The sequence below is a fragment of the Amphiprion ocellaris genome, chromosome 4, assembly GCF_022539595.1.
Source record: "Amphiprion ocellaris isolate individual 3 ecotype Okinawa chromosome 4, ASM2253959v1, whole genome shotgun sequence".
Lineage (NCBI taxonomy): Eukaryota > Metazoa > Chordata > Actinopteri > Pomacentridae > Amphiprion > Amphiprion ocellaris.
This window is the reverse complement of record NC_072769.1, coordinates 21546195-21564266: the sequence shown is the minus strand read 5'-3', so window position 1 is coordinate 21564266 and position 18072 is coordinate 21546195. Positions and strand designations below refer to the sequence as shown.

The following is an 18072-nucleotide window of genomic DNA, read 5'->3' as shown; positions in this document are numbered from 1 at the left end:
TTATTTATTGATTTCTCTATTTATTTACACATTTTATTCTATTCAATATACAATTTATACCTTCAGTTTTATAAATTTTATCGTTTGTTATTCTCTTTAGATAGATAGATAGATAGATAGATAGATAGATAGATAGATAGATAGATAGATAGATAGATAGATAGATAGATAGATAGATAGATAGATAGATAGATAGATAGATAGATAGAAAATTGAAACAATAAACTGCATTGAATAGATTAAAATATGTAAAATAAATAGGGAAATCAATAACTAAAATTAGTATTAAAATTATTATATATATATGTATGTGTGTGTGTATATATATATATATATATATATATATATATATATATATATATATATATATATATATATATATATATATATATATATATACACACACACACACACATAGTGTTTCCTCAGTTCCCGTATTTTTGAGTCTTTTGATAATTTCACTTTGATCGATTGATTGATTGACTGATGACCTGGGTCAGGTAATAACAATAACAATAAAAACATAAAAACAAGAATGATAATTTTATTATTTGTTTGTTCATTTCATTCTATATGTATTAATTTTTTATTTGTTAATTTTTAAAATGTTATTTATTTTTTTATTTTTGTGTTGTACTATGTAAGTTTCTCCACATGACAGACGGCGTCAGAGGCACGTTGGCCACGCCCAGATTACGTGTTGAGGGGCAGCCAGCCAATCAGGAGGGAGGACGGGGAACAGCTGACGGCGAACAACAACACAGACAGTCATCTGTAGGAGGAGGAGGAGGTACGCACAACTCCGGTCCCTCCGCTCTGTGAGAGCCGCTGCTGGATATTATGTGGTTTTACTGCTTTTTTGAAGCTTTTTAACCAGGGGCGTGATGCGGGTTTCCCAGTGAGGAGGACACCCGGAGCTCCTCGTCTGTCCGCGAACAGCCGTACGATGGCCCCGTCCCTCATCCGAGCCTGCCGCAGTCTGGCTCTCTCGACGTGGCTGCTGTCGTTCTGCTTCGTCCACTTGCTGTGTCTGGACTTCACGGTGGCGGAGAAGGAGGAGTGGTACACGGCGTTCGTCAACATCACCTACCTGGACCCTGCCACGTCGGAGGTGAGGACGGAGAAAACCGAGTGCGGTCGCTACGGCGAGCACTCCCCTAAGAAGGAAGCCAGGGGTCTGGTGCTGGTCCCGGCCCTCCTGCAGGACAGACAGGCGTGCGACCCCGGCGTCAGGTTTCCCCCCGTCCCGCCAAACACCGCCTGGGTGGCGCTGGTGGCCGCGGGCAACTGTACGTACCGGGAGAAGATCCGAAATGTCGCAAACCACAACGCCTCTGCGGTGATTATTTACAACGTGGGCTCCAGCAGCACCAACGACACCATAACTATGCCCCATCCAGGTAGGAGACATGCTCTGTTGTTGTTGTTTTCAGAGCTGATAGTAGATAGAAGTGAGGTTTTCCATGTAAATGAAAGTCCTGGACCCACATTCTCATTTACATCGGTGTGGTTTTGCAGTTGGTCTAATGGACCTCAGCACAGTTTTTGCACACATGCTTTATCTGTTTACCACTGACAAACACTTGTGTATATTCTTTATATTGCTTTTAATTCCCCTTATTTTTCTTTGACTTATGATTACTAATTTCGTGCTACATCATGTGAGTACGTACAAAACAAAACATGGGATTATTTGTAATCAAAATGATTCAAATTTTGTCCAAAATGACCTAAACCTATTCAAAATGGGTATAAAAATGGTAAAAATGACTCTAAAAACTGTCTGAAATTACTGGAACGAATAAAATTGTTTGAAATGGCATAAATCTGTGCAGAATTGTTGAAAAAATATTCTAAATGTCCCAAAACTTGTTAAAAATTAACATGTGAGGACAGTAAAAGCTGCTGGATCAATAAAATAAATGCAGCAAGGCTCAGAAACACTGAACAGAGGAGAAAGTTGTTGATCATACATTCAGCATGGTGAAACATTATTCTACAGTTTTAATTATTCATATTCAAAATGATTCAAAATTTGTCCAAAATATGACATAAAGTTGTGCAAAATGACCCAAAAGCTGTCTGAAATTACATGAACTCACTTAAAATGACTCACAAATTGTCAAAATTGTCCACAATTGTTTAACAAAATCTAAACTTGTCCAAAATGACATAAACCTGTGCAAAAAAAATGCGAAAACAACTCATAAACTGTCTATAATGGCAAAACTGTTCAAAAAAATATTCTAAATGTTCCAAAACTTGTTAAAAATAAATGAGAGGAAAATCAAAGCTGCTAGATGAATAAAATAAATGCAGCATGGCTCAGAAATGGTGAACAGAGGAGCAAGTTGTTGAAAATACATTCAGCCTGGTGGAACATCTTTCTACAGCTGATGAGCAGAGTAGTGAGGAAAAGTCTGGAGAGGCTGAAAACTTGGTACGTGTGGTGGCATGACAACAAAGAACCTTAAATCTTTGTTGTGCAGTGAGTTCACACACACAGAGAGAGTCTTCTTCCTGAAGGAGGTATGGACACCAGTAGCTCCGCTGTATTTAAAGGAATAAAATCAGGGCAAAGTGAAATTAACCATCTTTTTGATATTTTTTGGCTGAAAAATTGAAAGACACGTGCTTTTGAAATGTGAGGTTTTCATGAATTTGCTAAAAAAAAAAAACAAAAAAAAAAACAGGGGAACAGTATAGGACCTTTAAAGGATAACTCTGCTGATATTATATATTTTTCTTATTGTCAACAAATCTCATGCAAAGAACAACATGTGTCCAACAATTGTGCAACAGATCTCCAGTGCTGTTCGAAGCTAAGAAAATAAATCAACAACAAGCCACGTGGCTGCACCAATAGATCGTTCAGTCAGTATGATCACGGCCAACAACGACACTATTTACTGGACTGGAAAGACACTATGTACTGTTTTCGTACCTTTTGCTAAAAACTGCCGTGACAGGATGATACTTGTCATTAGTTACAAGTGTTGGACATCTCAGGTGAAGATTAATAGCATCATCCCCTGCTGGAGTCCAAGAGCTGCTCTGCATCTGTACAGTCAGATGTATTATCAATATGTTGCCTTGGTAAAGTAGGAAAAGATCAATAAACTGGCTCCCAGAGCAAATGGACTCATTCCCACTGATTAGATTTTTGCTGAATTTGCTTGTTGTCTTCAGGAAAGGTTGTAGATCTTTGCTGAAGTGTGATTGTAGGTGCAACCTGTACAGGCCATGTAACAGTACGTTCAGGTACACATACCACATTAGTACTTTTTCAGATGCCATACTCGCGGGTCGCAGGCTGAGTCTTTTTTGGTGTTTTTTTTTGTCTGACTTTTGCCGTTTGTCTCATGTTTTTGTCGTTTTCTGTTTCCTTTTTGTCTTGCTTGTGTTTTTTGTCTTATTTTTGTCATTTTGTGTTTTGCCTTATTTGTTAATTTGTGTGTCATTTTTGTCGTTTTGTGTTTTTTTGTCTCGCTTGCGTTGTTTATTTTTTTTGTTTGGTTTCTCGCTCTTGTCATTTTTTTTGTTGCTTTGTAACTTTGCCTAATTTTTTGTCTCTTTTTTGTTTTGTTTCATGTTTTGTCTCATTTGTTGTCATTTTGTGTCTCATTTTTGTAATATTTTGTCTTATTTTTGTTGTTTTTTGACTTTTCTTGTCTGATTTTGGTTGTTTTGATCGTAAAGTAAAATACTAAAACATTCAGTTCCAGATACCTGTAACTAAATGTTTTGTTTCTCTGTGGACACTCTGTGATCTGTAAGTTGTAATGTGTAAATGATAAACTGAAGCATAATGTTGTTGAGATTGCACTTATTTTTCTTAAGAAATTTCAGGTTGTTCATAATGTTTTGTGAAAAGATATTTTATTAAATGTGAATATTTTCAAAACAAACATTTTTGCATGAAAACAAAGGAAAGATTTGGAGTTGTGGTGATTTATCGGTTATTACGCTCTGATTTTTCTGGTCCGGCCAAATTGGGCTGAATGTGGCCCCTGAACTAAAATGAGTTTGACACCCTTGCTCGAAACGCAAGTGCCATGCAACAATTTTGTCCAACCTGGAAAACAGTCTGTGTACCACATAAAAATGTAACACATTCAGTACCATTTTTTAGACTCATTTTAGGACACATGTATGCCCATATATTGTTTGCAGATGCTCGATAGCAATTATCTGCACAACAGCATGAAAAAACGCCTGAACTCTTGCTGCCTCCTCCCTCATTTTCTTTTACTCTACATGGACATGATAGCATCTTGACCACAAATGGTATTCAGGAGCTGCGGCTGCCTGACATTGTTTGATATTCAGTGCCTCGTGCACTCGTTGGTTGTCACCACAAGCATGCTGAACTTTGATGGATGGCTCTGCTGTGTGTACTAGAGGATGCATGAATCTGGACTCAGTTTCACCAAGGCTTTTATTCCACATGCGTGGTTAGAAATAAAACACAAACAATAATTCACTTCTTGTGTACAGGAAGAAAAACTACAGACACAGTAGCACAATTTTTGAAAGTGTAAATCACTTGCTGCTGTTCATTGTCTCAGTAAATAATAAAATGGCTTTGCAGCTGATTACATGCTTATCAAGTATCTCGTATCCACTGGTGAGATTCACCTGCTATCCTGAAGATGTGTAGACGTAGCTGCCTACAAAACACTGCTCCACTGAAGTGTTTACAGCCACAGAAGATGAATACAAATTACTTTAATTACTAACGAGAATAAGTACTGTATTTGATTTTCAAAAGCTTTGATGCATGATTTTGCCAAATCTTAGAGGTGTTTCCAGGAATAATAACAAAGAGGGAAGAGATTACCGTGATCTGGGTCAAAAGGCAACTCTGTGGGAAGCTAGGAGTCATCCCTTCTCAGCTGCACATGTTTTCTTTCCAGATACTAATTAGTAAATGAAGAAAAGAGCAATTAGAATCACAAAGTTTTGCAGACAGGGACAGGCTGACGGTTCACAGTTAAACAGCTCCTCAGGGTAAAGATGAAGAACCATATTTTGACGTTCAGTACTGTCAATACATGCAGCAAGACACACCCTGAAGATGTGAAATGCTGCCTAGACAACACACCCAAAACCTTTTTTACACAAACCATGCAAATGTCCTGGAAACACAGGCTTTCAGTTTGACTCCCAAGTTTTTCTAAGAAGACTCACATTTCCTGCTTGTTTGCCAGAGGCAGTGTAGTTGGTACACAGATAATTGGACAAACATTCGGCTGTTTAGATAGCAGCGAGCGGAGTCATTTGCGTGCTACCTGTTTGTGACGACAACAGATGGGGGACAAATTAAAGGAGAAACCAGCATAAAGTGTCTCAGTAAGGCGTCTGCCAGAACAGCTTCAGTGCTGCTCAGCATTGATTCTTCCAAGTCTCTGGAACTCTGCTAGATGGCTGAAACACTGTTGTTCATAAACATAGACTGCCTGTCCAAAAACATAGTCGTCACTTGGATTTAACTAAGCAAATAGGTAAGAGCCTTCCATTAGATAATTACTGCAGTGATGAATATGTTTCAGCTGCAACAACTTATTTAACCCTAGCTGATGCAGTGAGGAGCTTCTCATTTCTTAAACAACCATGTTGGAAGACATATCCTGTGGTCATGGAAAGGATGTTAATCTGTCTCAGAAGAGTCAAATTATTGGCCTGCATCAAGCAAAGAAAACAAATAGGGAGATTTCTGAAACTACTAAAATCAGGTTAAGAACCGTTCAATGCATTATTAAAACCTGAAGGATAGTGGTAAACCATCATCTTTGAGGAACAAATGTGGTTGGAACAAACTCTTAGATGATTGTAGGAAATCAACAGTAGAACTCACGGCTATGTTTAATAGTGGAAGAAAGAACATTTCCACACGCACAATGTGAAGGGAACTGAAAGGATTGGGACTAAACAGCTGTAGCTCTAAGAAAACCACTGATCAGTGAGGTTAATCAGAACAAAAGACTTCATTTTGCTAGGTAGCATAAAGATTGGACTCTGGAGCAATGAAAGAAGGTCATGTGATCTGAAGAGTCCAGATTTACCCTGTTCCAAAGTGATGGGGGCATCAGGGTAAGAAGAGAGGAGGATGAAGTGATGAACTCATCATGTCTAGTGTCTACCAGCCTGTGGGGGTTTAGGGTTATGATCTGGGGTTGGTCAGGTTCAGCAACATTATGTTTCCAAAGAATGAGGTCAGCTGACTACCTGAATATACTGAATGACCAGGTCTTTCCATCAATGGAGTTTTTCTTCTCTGATGACATGGGCATGTTCCAAGATGACGATGCCAGGATTCATGGGGCTCACATTGTGAATGAGTGGATCAGGGATCATGAGACGTCATTATCACACATGGATTGTCCTCCACAGAGTCCAGACCTCAGCCCCATTGAGAATCTTTGGGATGTGCTGGAGAAGACTTTTTCCAACTCTCCCATCATCAATATAAGATCTTAGTAGAGAATTATTGCAACTCTGGACAGAAATAAATGCTGTGACATTGCAGAAGCTTATCGAAACGATGCAACGGTGAATGTGTCATTCTCAGAGTTAAAGAATAGTCAATGAAATATTAGAGTGTGCAACTTTTTTTTTTTTTTGGATAGGCAATGTATTCCCTCATTCAGTGATCCACATCAGTTTCATGAAACCATTCAGTGACCCTTCGTGCCTTTGAGGTGTTCCTGGAAGAGACGGCTCCCATCAGAACATTTCACTTTAGGATAAAGGTGAACAACTTTGCATTTGATTTGCAGTGACCATGCCAGCTTAACTGGGCCAGGAAGTAGAAGTCAAGAGTTCAGGGTTTTCCTTTGCTTTGTGTATTGTATTCAAAGATGTTTTAATACATCAGGAAGTCTTATTTTAAGTGGATCATAGTCAAGACAGAGAGGGACCTAGTTCACCTCTAATCCTCATACATAGCTGTGATTACATAAATCACTAGGAAAACTCCTCTTCAGATGAACTGCAGGAAGATTATGCAGTGTATACGTGATTCCACTGTAAGATATTAAAAATAACCGCTGTCCACAAACCTTTGGGGGAGTTTGACGTTAGTTTCATGTTAAATCATTTGTTCTTCTTCATCACAAATACATTGCAACACTGGGGTTCAGATGCCTGCTCGGCTTTATAAAGAAAAGCAGTTTTTTCAGTGAAGATAACATTAAGTTAATCAGAAATCCAGTCTATACATTGTTAATGTGGTAAATGACTATTCCAGCTGGAAACGGCTGATTTTTAATGGAATATCTACATAGAGGTACAGAGGAACATTTCCAGCAACCATCACTCCTGTGTTCTAATGCTACATTGTGTTAGCTAATGGTGTTGAAAGGCTAATTGATGACTAGAAAAACCTTGTGCAATTATGTTAGCACATGAATAAAAGTGTGAAAACATGAAATTATGTGGGTGACCCAAGAAGTTTTGAATGGTAGTATATGTTACTTATATGTTAAAGCATCCAAAACTTGTTGATTTGCTACAAGCAAATTGCTAAAAGCAGAGTGACTATTTTTATTCATCAGGCTGTCCAGAACCTCTGACTTCTGCTGAATGCTAATGTTGCTTCATGTTTGCTGGATGTGTAAATAAGCAACTGTTTGCTCTTATGTTTCAAGGAATTGCCATTTTTTGACTTGAGTAACAGGTCTGTCAGCATGTCTGTTGAATCTACAGTGTTTGGCCCTTGAACATCCCCTTTTTCAGGCCTAAACTCGAGCACACAGCCCTTGTTCACCTGCAACAGAAGGTAGAAGACACTGGACTATTTTTAAGACTTGCCCTGCTTCCAACCATGCCATAAATATAAACTAAGACACTTTCGGAGACAGAAAAGGCAGTCGGGAGAGGTGCAGTGACAAAACTGGAGGTGGAAGGTAAAGGAGAGTGCTGTGACAATAGAACCAGGTCTTAATGTGTAGATTGAGAATGAAAGCACTCCCTGTCCACAGCCAGCACAGCTGGGCTGTAAAATCCACCGTCACTTGAGCCAGAAACTTCTCAGGGCTTAGTTTAACCCGTTCTGAGTTGCATCTGTCTAAATCCTTTGTTCAACCAGCTCAGACAGTTTGGATTCATGAATAATGAAAGTGTTGTCATGTTGATTTTCTTTAAAGCACTTTTCCTGCTCATATCCCTTAAATACCCAGTTACATTTAAAATATCCTAAATAAGTTGTGTAGAATTAAAAGAAAAGTTAAACATGTGGGGAAATAACATCTATTCACTTTCTGGTGCCAGGTTAGTGCAAACATGAAGGTGAAGCCAGTAGTCAGTAGTCTGGAAACAGAAGCTGCTAACTTAACTCAGCCCATAGGTAAACTAGAAAAGCACTCAGAGAGCGCAGTACTCCGCCAAGGCTGTCCATTCCTCCATATTGTCAGAAATTTAGCATTTTTCATTAGTTATTGATGATCAGATGTCGTGACAACATAGATTTGGCCATTTAATATAGATGTAAAACAAAGTGACCTTGCGCTGAGCACAAGCGTGTGTTATGCATGTGTACGTTATGTACGGATACCCAATCAGGTGATCTAAATATGTAGCGGGTGGCAGGAATTGATGGGCCTCGGAAACACCCCCACAATTTAATCAGTTGTTCCTTGTATCATTTCCAATGGATAAGTCCCAATAAGTCCACAGCGGCGAATTTGTAGTAGGATCACAACCATGTGATCCTCAGCTGACAGCTGACGTAGCGTTCACTTGTTGTCATAGTTACGGTGACGACGTGCCGCTATCTGGCAATGATACAGAAATCTTTAGCAAATCTGTGGATCCAGACTATAAGCTGCATCACTGCCAAAATCTAATCACTTGGTCTTTGTGTCATTTCTGACCTTCCCTGAAAATTTCATCCAAATCCATTAGTCTGTTTTTGAGTAATGTTGGGGACAGACAGACAAACCAACGCCAATCATCGCATAACTCCACTGCCTTCCTTGGCAGAGTAAAAATAATCTTCCTTTTGTTTTATTGAAACAGTTTTCTTACAGGGATGGTCTGTTCTTTGACCGTATGGTAGCAACTTTCTGGATTATCCTCTGGTTGCCTGGCAACTGCTCAGCACCACGAAACAGAGAGATGAGAAGTCTTGACATCAAGTCTGGACCATCCTCTGTTCCAGCAGCATCTGTAACTTGCTGAAATCTCTCATTCAACACTTGTTTAATTGGGTTTTGTTCCTGGAGTTTTTCCGTATTCTGAGGCAGACTGGGATTCACCACAGTACCTGCTGTAAGAAACTGAAACCTTCTCAATTTAAATGAAGAACAAATGAAAGCTCTCTCTTCTAAGTTATTTTTTTTCAACTTTGTAGCTTTGGTGTCTGAAATGTGCAGCAGTCAGTCCTCATTACGGGGATGTCTGAGCTGTCTGCAGCCTCTCCTCGCTCACGGACTCTCCTCTGTCAGGCAGTGACATTTAGCCTGCAAACATTGAAGGCTTAGGAGGATTCATGTTCATTAGAGGAGGTTTTTAAGAACACTACCCTCTTCATCTCGATTCATGAAGTGACACTGCTCCAAGGCTGAGTGATTTTTTTTTTTCTGTCTCTGAATGAGGATTTCTCTCTTGGAAGCGTAATTTCTCAAACATTTTTCAGTCATCTTTCACAGACAAATCTTTGCCATAGCAACCAACCACTAATCTAATACACATATGCATATACACAGGTTGGGGTCACCCAGACAACTTCATGTTTTCCATGAAAACTCACACTTTTACTCATGTGCTAACATAATTGCACAAGGGATTTCTAATCATCAATTAGCCTTTCAGCACCATTAGCTAACACAATGTAGCATTAGAACACAGGAGTGATGGTTGCTGGAAATGTTCCTCTGTAGCCCTATGTAGATATTCCATTAAAAATCAGCCGTTTCCAGCTAGAATAGTCATTTACCACATTAACAATGTCTAGACTGGATTTATGATTCATTTCATGTTATCTTTAGTGAAAAAAACTGCTTTTCTTTCAAAAAGAAGGACATTTCTAAGAGACTCCAAACTATTGAATGGTAGTGTACATGTGCACTACAAATGTAAAATGTTATGAAATCTATTAATCAGTAAGGCAGAAGACAAAGGACCTACATGTCATAAAATGTATATAGTGAACAGAGGAGTTTGTTACTGGCAAGCAGAGAGTATTGTGGGGTTTGTGCTTGCAACGGACACCATGACAGTTTATTAGTTTCAAGCTTCATATTTCCTCACAGATATGTGAGTGTTATCAGTCTTAGTCTCATTCTTGGTAAGAAAGGGAATACACATATTTCCCCCACGTTGAACTATTCCTGTTGAGCTGGGGTGTCAAACATGCGGCCTGTGAGCCAAAAGGGCCCAGAGGGTCCAATCCGGCCTGTGGGATGTCATTTTTTGTCTTGTTTTTTTGTAATATTTTGTCTTATTTTTGTCGTTTCTTGTCTTTTTTTGTCTGACTTTTGTCATTTGTCTCATGTTTTTGTTGTTCCCGTTTTTGTCGTTTTGTGTTTATTTTGTCTCGCTTGTGTCGTTTGTAGATTTTTTTGTCCTTTTGTTTCTCACTTTTGTTGTTTTTTTGTCTCGTTCTTGTTTTGTCCATTCTTTTGCCGCTTTGTAACTTTTTGTCTAATTTTTTCTCTCTTTTTTTGTTTTGTTTCATGTTGTTTGTCTCATTTTGTGTCTTGTTTTTGTCATTTTGTGTCTCATTTTTGCAATATTTTGTCTTGTTTCTGTTGTTTTTTGTCTGTTTTTTGTCTGACTTTTGTAGGAAAATACTATATCATTCAGTTCCAGATACCTGTTGACTAAATGTTTTGTGTCTTTGTAGACACTGTGATCTAATGTGTAAATGATAAACTGAGGCGTAATGTTGATGAAATTGAATTTATTTTTCTTAAGTAATTTCAGGTTGTTCATGATGTTTTCTAAACAGATAATTCCTTAAATGTGAACATTTTCAGAATGTACTTTTTGCACTAAAACAAACCAAAAAAAACGAAGTTGTGGTTATTTATAGGTTAATATGCTGAGATTTTACTGGTCACGTGAGATCAAATTGGGCTGAATGTGGCCCCTGAACTAAGATGAGTTTGACACCCCTGGTCTAATGAAAGATTCTGAAAAATGAATATTTGCGTGATTAATCCACATCGTAGGCTCTGTTGTGTGACAGTGAGGTTAACTTCAGCATGTAGTTGCTGATAAAGATGTAACCAGTTAATTCTGTGGCAGTCTGTGCCTCGGTGTTATCACTGAGCTGCAGACCTAGATCCTCCTAAAGAAATTAAACACTCAGTCTGAACAGGCTGCTGGCCACTAATTTAACCCCATTCAGTATTAATCCCTCCTTGCTTCCACATTTTGATCGAGTGGGTCTTAAAAAAAAAAAAAAAAAACACGGATCTTTTTACTGGTTTAGCCTCAGTCTCTGACGTCGCCCTCGTGTTTCAGAAGCAGCTATTTTTGTCTGCTCTCACTGCGTCACAGTGAAGAGAAGAAGGAGATAAGAATCCAGGCTTAAGGAAAACCTCCATGCCCTAATATGCCTTTACTTATTTCTGTTAACTATGAGATTCAAGCTGGTCATACAAGGGTGTATTTTCATTTCCGCAGCTGTCTGTTTGGCATGGTGTGGTTTTTATCATGTGTTGACAAAGTCAATAGTTGCATCACAGGGATTTTCCCCCTGCGCCATATGGCCCTGCTTAATAAAACCATAAATCTGCAGGCCAGGAGTGTGTCTCCAAGGTTATACACATGAACAAAGAGGTTCATAAAACAGCACACATGTACAACACTGACTGTCAGGGAGTCTTCAGGATTAACTTGTGTCATTCATTTCTGCAAACTCAGCCAAAAGCTTTTTAATATTTTAATGTCAGTGAGAAAGACCCAAAGTTGGATGATCAAGTGTGACATGAAGCTGACCAGACAGAGGCGTTCAACTGTATGCAACCATCTGTCTTGTCCAAACACAAGCTTTTATTCCTTGCAGTGTTTGCTTTAGAAGCTGCAACATACATAAAGTGACTGTGAGGCAGCAGACGCTTAATACATGGTTTTACCTTTGTGTTCAGAGTAGAGATACTGTTAGCTGGATGAGTGTTATAACCAGTTGTTACCTCCAATCAATGACTTTAAATCTTGAATATTCCATTTGTAGCATAAAACGCTCATACATGCGTGTGCTGGTTCTTACGTAAACACAGAAATGAAACTGTTCAGAGGAATTTACTCAAAGTTGGTCATATAAAAGGTAGCAGCTGTGCAGATTTTACAACGGACCCGTTACATAAAGGGATTAATGAGACTGACAGCAATAATGCATTACAACTACACTCTGAAAATCTAGCATATGTGGTGGATCCAAAGCCTCTCACTCCTCGTGAAGATGTCGTGTTTTTGTGAGCGTTAGTGCCTCTGCGACAGAATCACACCAGCATGTACTGTTAAAAATACGTCTCTGCTGTGCTCTGTGCATCGGAGGTGCTTTTTGTTGGTGGCAGGTCAGGTAAAGCCAGTGTTTATAGTTGTTGATGGAGAGCGAAGCACCGTGGGGAGCCTCCCTGACTGCATGCAGCCGTAAACAGGCAGCAGAGGGAATATGATGTAACAGCGCTCAAGCTGTTGAAGCGCTTCCTGGAATCATCAAGCGACTGCTGTATGGCTGAGAGAGTAGAGCCTCGTTATTCCCTTGTTGCGTCTACAAACTACTGAGTCGTTTAGTCCCATGTGTCACTCCCTCATTACATAAACACCAAAAATGACAAAGTCGAACCAGATGGATTTTTAATGTCGGATACCAGTGTCTATTTTTAGAGTTTAAAGTCCTTGAAAGCTGTGTTTAAGTAACTTTGTTTACCTTTAAATATTCAGAAATAAATAAGAGTTACACTACCATTCAAAAGTTTGGAGTTAGCCTTTCAACACCATTAGCTAACACAATGTAGCGTTAGAACACAGGAGTGATGGTTGCTGGAAATGTTCCTCTGTACCTCTATGTAGATATTCCATTAAAAATCAGCTGTTTCCAGCTAGAGTAGTGATTTAGCACATTAACAATGTCTAGACTGGATTTCTGATTAATTTAATGTTATCTTTATTGAAAAAAAGAAGATTTTCTTTCAAAAATAAGGACATTTCTAAGTGACCCCAAACTTTTGAACGGTAGTGTATATTTTGGAGAAAAAAGTGCTCTTTTTTTTTTTTTTTTTTTAAACTCAGCCGATCTGAATCATCAGACATCACTGTGCATTGATCAATACTGTTGGAAAGACGAGCAAACAATCGCAAAGCTGTCATTGCATTTTGATCAAAATGTTATTAAATCTTCCGTTCCGTGACGTCACCTTTTTCCAGCCAAGCCATGCTTGTATCGAACCAGGAACAAAAACTTGAGAAATCTTCGAAACACTTCTAACTTAAGCTCATTATTCTGTTGTCATTTAAGAACTTCTCACTCATATTAAGGCCCTGATTGAAAAAAGACATTTACTAGGTCTTTAAACTGTGATTCTAATCATATTTTTTGAATGATCACACAAGGCTTCATTAAGATCATCTAAACATGATGTTTCAAAAATAAACAATTGTCCAAAATGACTTAATAATAATCGGAAAGACTCACAAAATCTACAAAATTGCAAAAACCTTTTAAACATGACTTTAAAAATAATTTTAAAAATGTAAATGATTGAGATTGTAAAAAACACTGTCCAAAATGACTTGGAAATCTTTTGAAATGACTCCAAAAGTACAAAATGACCAAAACATGTCCAAGCAGATGTTTCAAAAATAAATAATTGTTCAAAATCACTTAAAAATAGCCACAATGACTTGAAAACTTTACAAAATTACAACAAACTGTCCAACTATCCAACATACTTTTAAGACTGTCCAACATGACCATGATTTCTACAAAATGGCTCATTTCCCCCCAAAAACATTTCCAAAATCACAAAAAAATCTATTAAATTAATCAAAGAATAGTCTGAAATGACTTCAGAAATGGGTCTAAAATGACTGAAATAAAAAAAATGGTTGAGATTACTTAAAAATTGTCCTAAGGAATGTTTCAAAAATAAACAATTTTTCAAAATCATTTAAAAATAGTCAAAATTTTAAATAATTGTGACAGCAACACATACGAAATGTAGATATTTTAACCTTGTCCAAGCTTTCTGGTTCTAAATGACCTAAAACAAACCTGTACTTCTATTTCTTATTATCTGAACTGATGCCAGGGTCGCGGGGAGCTGGAGTCTATCCCAGTTGACTTAGGGTCACTAAAGGTCACTCGTCAATCGCAGGGCCACGTGTACAGACAAAGAATCACACTCGCATTCACACAATTTAGAGTTATCGATTAACCTGAGCATGTTTTTGGACTGTGGGAGGAAGCCAGAGAACCTGGAGAAAACCCACACATGCACAGAGAGAACATGTAAACTCCATGCAGAAAGATCCCAGGAAGACCAGGACATGAACCGGTGATCTTCTCAGTGTATTTATCTAGAATGTATTCCTCACTGTGATTTAAAGCTTCCTTTTCAAGAGTATGCAGGAAGCAGTAACACTGAGTTCTAGACAAACAACAGACACACAATACAAACAAGAGAGAGATACACAAAATGTCACAAGAATAGAATTTAATTGAACTGTATGGACAATTTCATCCTGTAAACAACCAAAATGGCTCCTTAGAACAAATCAAACCTTAAATTATATAAGATAATCTTAGTAGATAATGAGAATATCATAACAAAAGTATTGTTTCTCACTAATTCCTCATATTGGATCAAAAAGTCTTCTATACTTTTTTAAACATATCTTCGGTTTGTGAGCTTCGTATCGCAGCATAAGGTTCAAGGTTACTTTATTTATACCCGTGGGTAGATTTGTATAGCAGAAAAAATGATTGCATTTGGCATTCTGTTACAAAACATACACTGAACCTGACAGGCAGATACTTGGTCGAGTGACAAGACAAGAAAGTGCTCAGTGTTCTGCCAAGGACAAGTGAAAAGATAAGATAAAATAAATAAGATCAAGATAAATAAAAACAAAACACAATAAAATACAATTTTAAAAAAACCTGAGGGAAATAAAAGCAATCTCTGGGATAAAAAAAACAGTATAAAAACATAAAATGTAAATGCCACAGTAATAAATAGACCTAAGAAATAAGATAAACAAATAAAATAAAGTGCAAATGTCACTGCTTGATATTGAGCTCATTGACGGTGACAGGAACAAAGCTGTTTTTATAACACTTTGTCCTGCACCTTGGGACTAAAAACCTCCGTCCAGAGGGAAGAATTCACCTCGTGGAGGATGGGAGTCATTATTAAGAATTGATGAAACCATCATCTGTACCTGTTCAGTGAACAGGGAGGCTGTGATTCACCAATCAGGCAACAGGACCATCTCACTATTTGGTTCAGTGAGGTCTGACCGAACCATGCCACCAAGCAGCAAGATAAAACAGAGTCAAGATGGTTCAGTCAGTGTGGAAATGTGTGAGTTTTCTGAGGCAATGAAGCTGCTGATGGCTCTTCTTGCAGACAGACTTGCAGTTTTCATCACTTTTTCGTCAATTATGGTCCCAAAGTATTTATATGATTGCACTTGCTCTATCTCTAAACTGTAGGTTTTAGTTTACAGATAGACTGAACTTCTTCAAAAGCTGTGGCTGTAATAGCTGCAGTCGCATTAGTAGCTGCAGATCTGTGAGCTCGATGTGCAAAAGCTTAAGTGTCACGTCAGGAGGCCAAGCTGCAGCACAGTGTGAGCTCTTTCTAATCCCCAGGAGAATCACACTCTGTAAACACAGAGTTCTTCCCGGATATATTTCATGTACGGGAGCACAAAGATGCTCAGACACTCCAAAATTCTTCATTGTGCAAAACAAGCAGATCAACAGATGGGAAGCCTCTGACACTGAGAGCGAAGCTTTAGTCGATCTGTTCTGTTCAAGCTTCAGCCACCGACCCAAGGTTCCCCTTTACTGTTCATCCGAAGCAGTGGAGCTTCAAATGCCCCTGAGAGCGTTGTGATGTCTGATGTGAGGCTGTGTTCTTAGGAAACATGCAGATTTTTAACATAAGCCTAATAGATTACAGCTAATTGTGTATATTGTGCATGTACTTGGTCTGTAAAATAATATCAACCATTTTTTTGTCTGGATTTATTTTCTTTCTATAAATTTGCTCACTTGTTTGAGCTACCTTTAAAAAATCCTATTATTTTCTTTGTATTTGACAGTATCCGGTCCACAGTTAACCTTTATTTTATTATCAATTAAATTTTTAAAATTATAATCAGAGAATGGGGAAAAATGGTTCTTAAAATTGAGTCACAGTGGTGTATTTAAATGTCCTGTTAAAAATAAAATAAGCCTTTATTAGTCCCACAGTGGGGAAACTTGCAGTGTTACAGCAGTAAAGATAGAGCAAAAATTTAAGGAATGTAGTAAAAAATAAAAATAAACCATATATATATATACAGAAGTGCTAGTTCTAAAAATAACATTATTACACATATCAGTGGCACTGCACAGATTTTTTTTTGATTAATACAAATACTGATAGAGGATTATTGTACCTAAATAGAAAGCCAATGTAGTAGTGTATGTAGAAAAAGAAATATTGCACAGGGTTTGTAAAGTGCAAAATATTTATAAATCACAGGATGTGTTGATTCCACATATTCATTTTATCTCAGTTTCATGTCAGACATAGAAAATCATCAAATCCTGATTTCAAAAGAAAATGTTAAGCATTAATTTAAAATGTGGGTTAAACAATTATTCATTTTCAAAAATTGTTTGTCAGCGAAAACTTTTCAACCATCAGTAGATTAATCAGCTCAATCATGACAGCTCTAGTTATAATACAAGTATACATTAAAAACTTCTATTAACCTTTAACTGTTCAGTGACATTTCCTATAAATTGTGTCTCACCAAAGTCTGCTTTAAAGCATCCTCCGCAAGAAAAAAATCTCCATTTCTTTGTTTCAGTTTAATTATATTTTATATACGTATGTATGGGTCCTGTTATGAAAAACACAACAGAGTGCTGCGTACATACAGTAGAGATGGCTGAAATGCTGCTTCCTGTGTTGCTGTGCAGATACAGGCGACGTCGTGGCCATCATGATCCCGGAGCCCAAAGGCCGTGAGATCGTGTCCCTGCTGGAGCGGCACATCATGGTCATGGTCCACATCACCATAGGAACCCGCAACCTGCAGAAGTACGTGAGCAGGACGTCGGTGGTGTTCGTCTCCATCTCCTTCATCGTCCTCATGATCATCTCCCTCGCCTGGCTCGTCTTCTACTACATCCAGAGGTTCCGCTACGCCAACGCGCGAGATCGCAACCAGGTAGGACTGTGTGCGCTTTCTGTCCTTTTTCCAGCGGTGCTGCAGCTTGTAGGTCTGTAAGGCTGCTAAGAAAGGCCAGAATTATCCCTGACAGCTGGCCGAACAGAAACATAGCAACCCAGTGAACCATCAGCCGACTCGGCTCTCTGGCCCTTTGACCCAACAGTGCAAATAGTTGCTTTTTGCTATCTCTTTGTTATGATTGGCCTCCTCTGACGTTCTGCTGACGTACATTACTGTGTCTGTCATAATGGGAGCCTCGGCTGTGACGACCATTGTTGTCACTTTTAATTATGTTGATTTATGTTGTACAAAGAATTCACCCATATTGGGCGAATCTGTTTCCAATTCATTTCCCAGGCAACCTAGGGAGGTAAAGCAGACTTTGAGCCGTTCCATAATGACGGAGTGTTTGATAAATACCTTCAAAATACATCACACTGCTGCCAAACTGGAAAATATGGTCTGAAGCAGGTGGAATCATCATATTTAGGTCCTGAAACACAGTCTGCATGCACAATTATCTCCTTTTTTCCCCACATTTGTCTCTTTATATGTGTTTGGATATGCATGGGCATCTACACAAATGCATCAGTTGTTAGGTTTTTAGAAATGAGTATTTCTTCCTCTGGTCTGTTTTGTTGTATTGTTGTCTGGATTGTCAAAACCACT

At 38.3% G+C, this 18072-nt stretch overlaps 1 protein-coding gene across 1 annotated transcript in view; it reads left to right on the top strand.

Annotated features, from left to right (window-relative positions):
* The first annotated feature begins 768 nt into the window (after positions 1–768).
* rnf150a (ring finger protein 150a) overlaps positions 769–18072 on the top strand; it is a 31098-nt gene continuing 13794 nt past the window's right edge. Inside the window, exons 1-2 of the mRNA XM_023270675.3 lie at positions 769–1400; positions 17150–17400. Coding sequence (XP_023126443.1) covers positions 947–1400; positions 17150–17400 — 705 coding nt within the window. The 5' untranslated portion in view covers positions 769–946. The remainder of the gene's footprint in view (positions 1401–17149; positions 17401–18072) is intronic.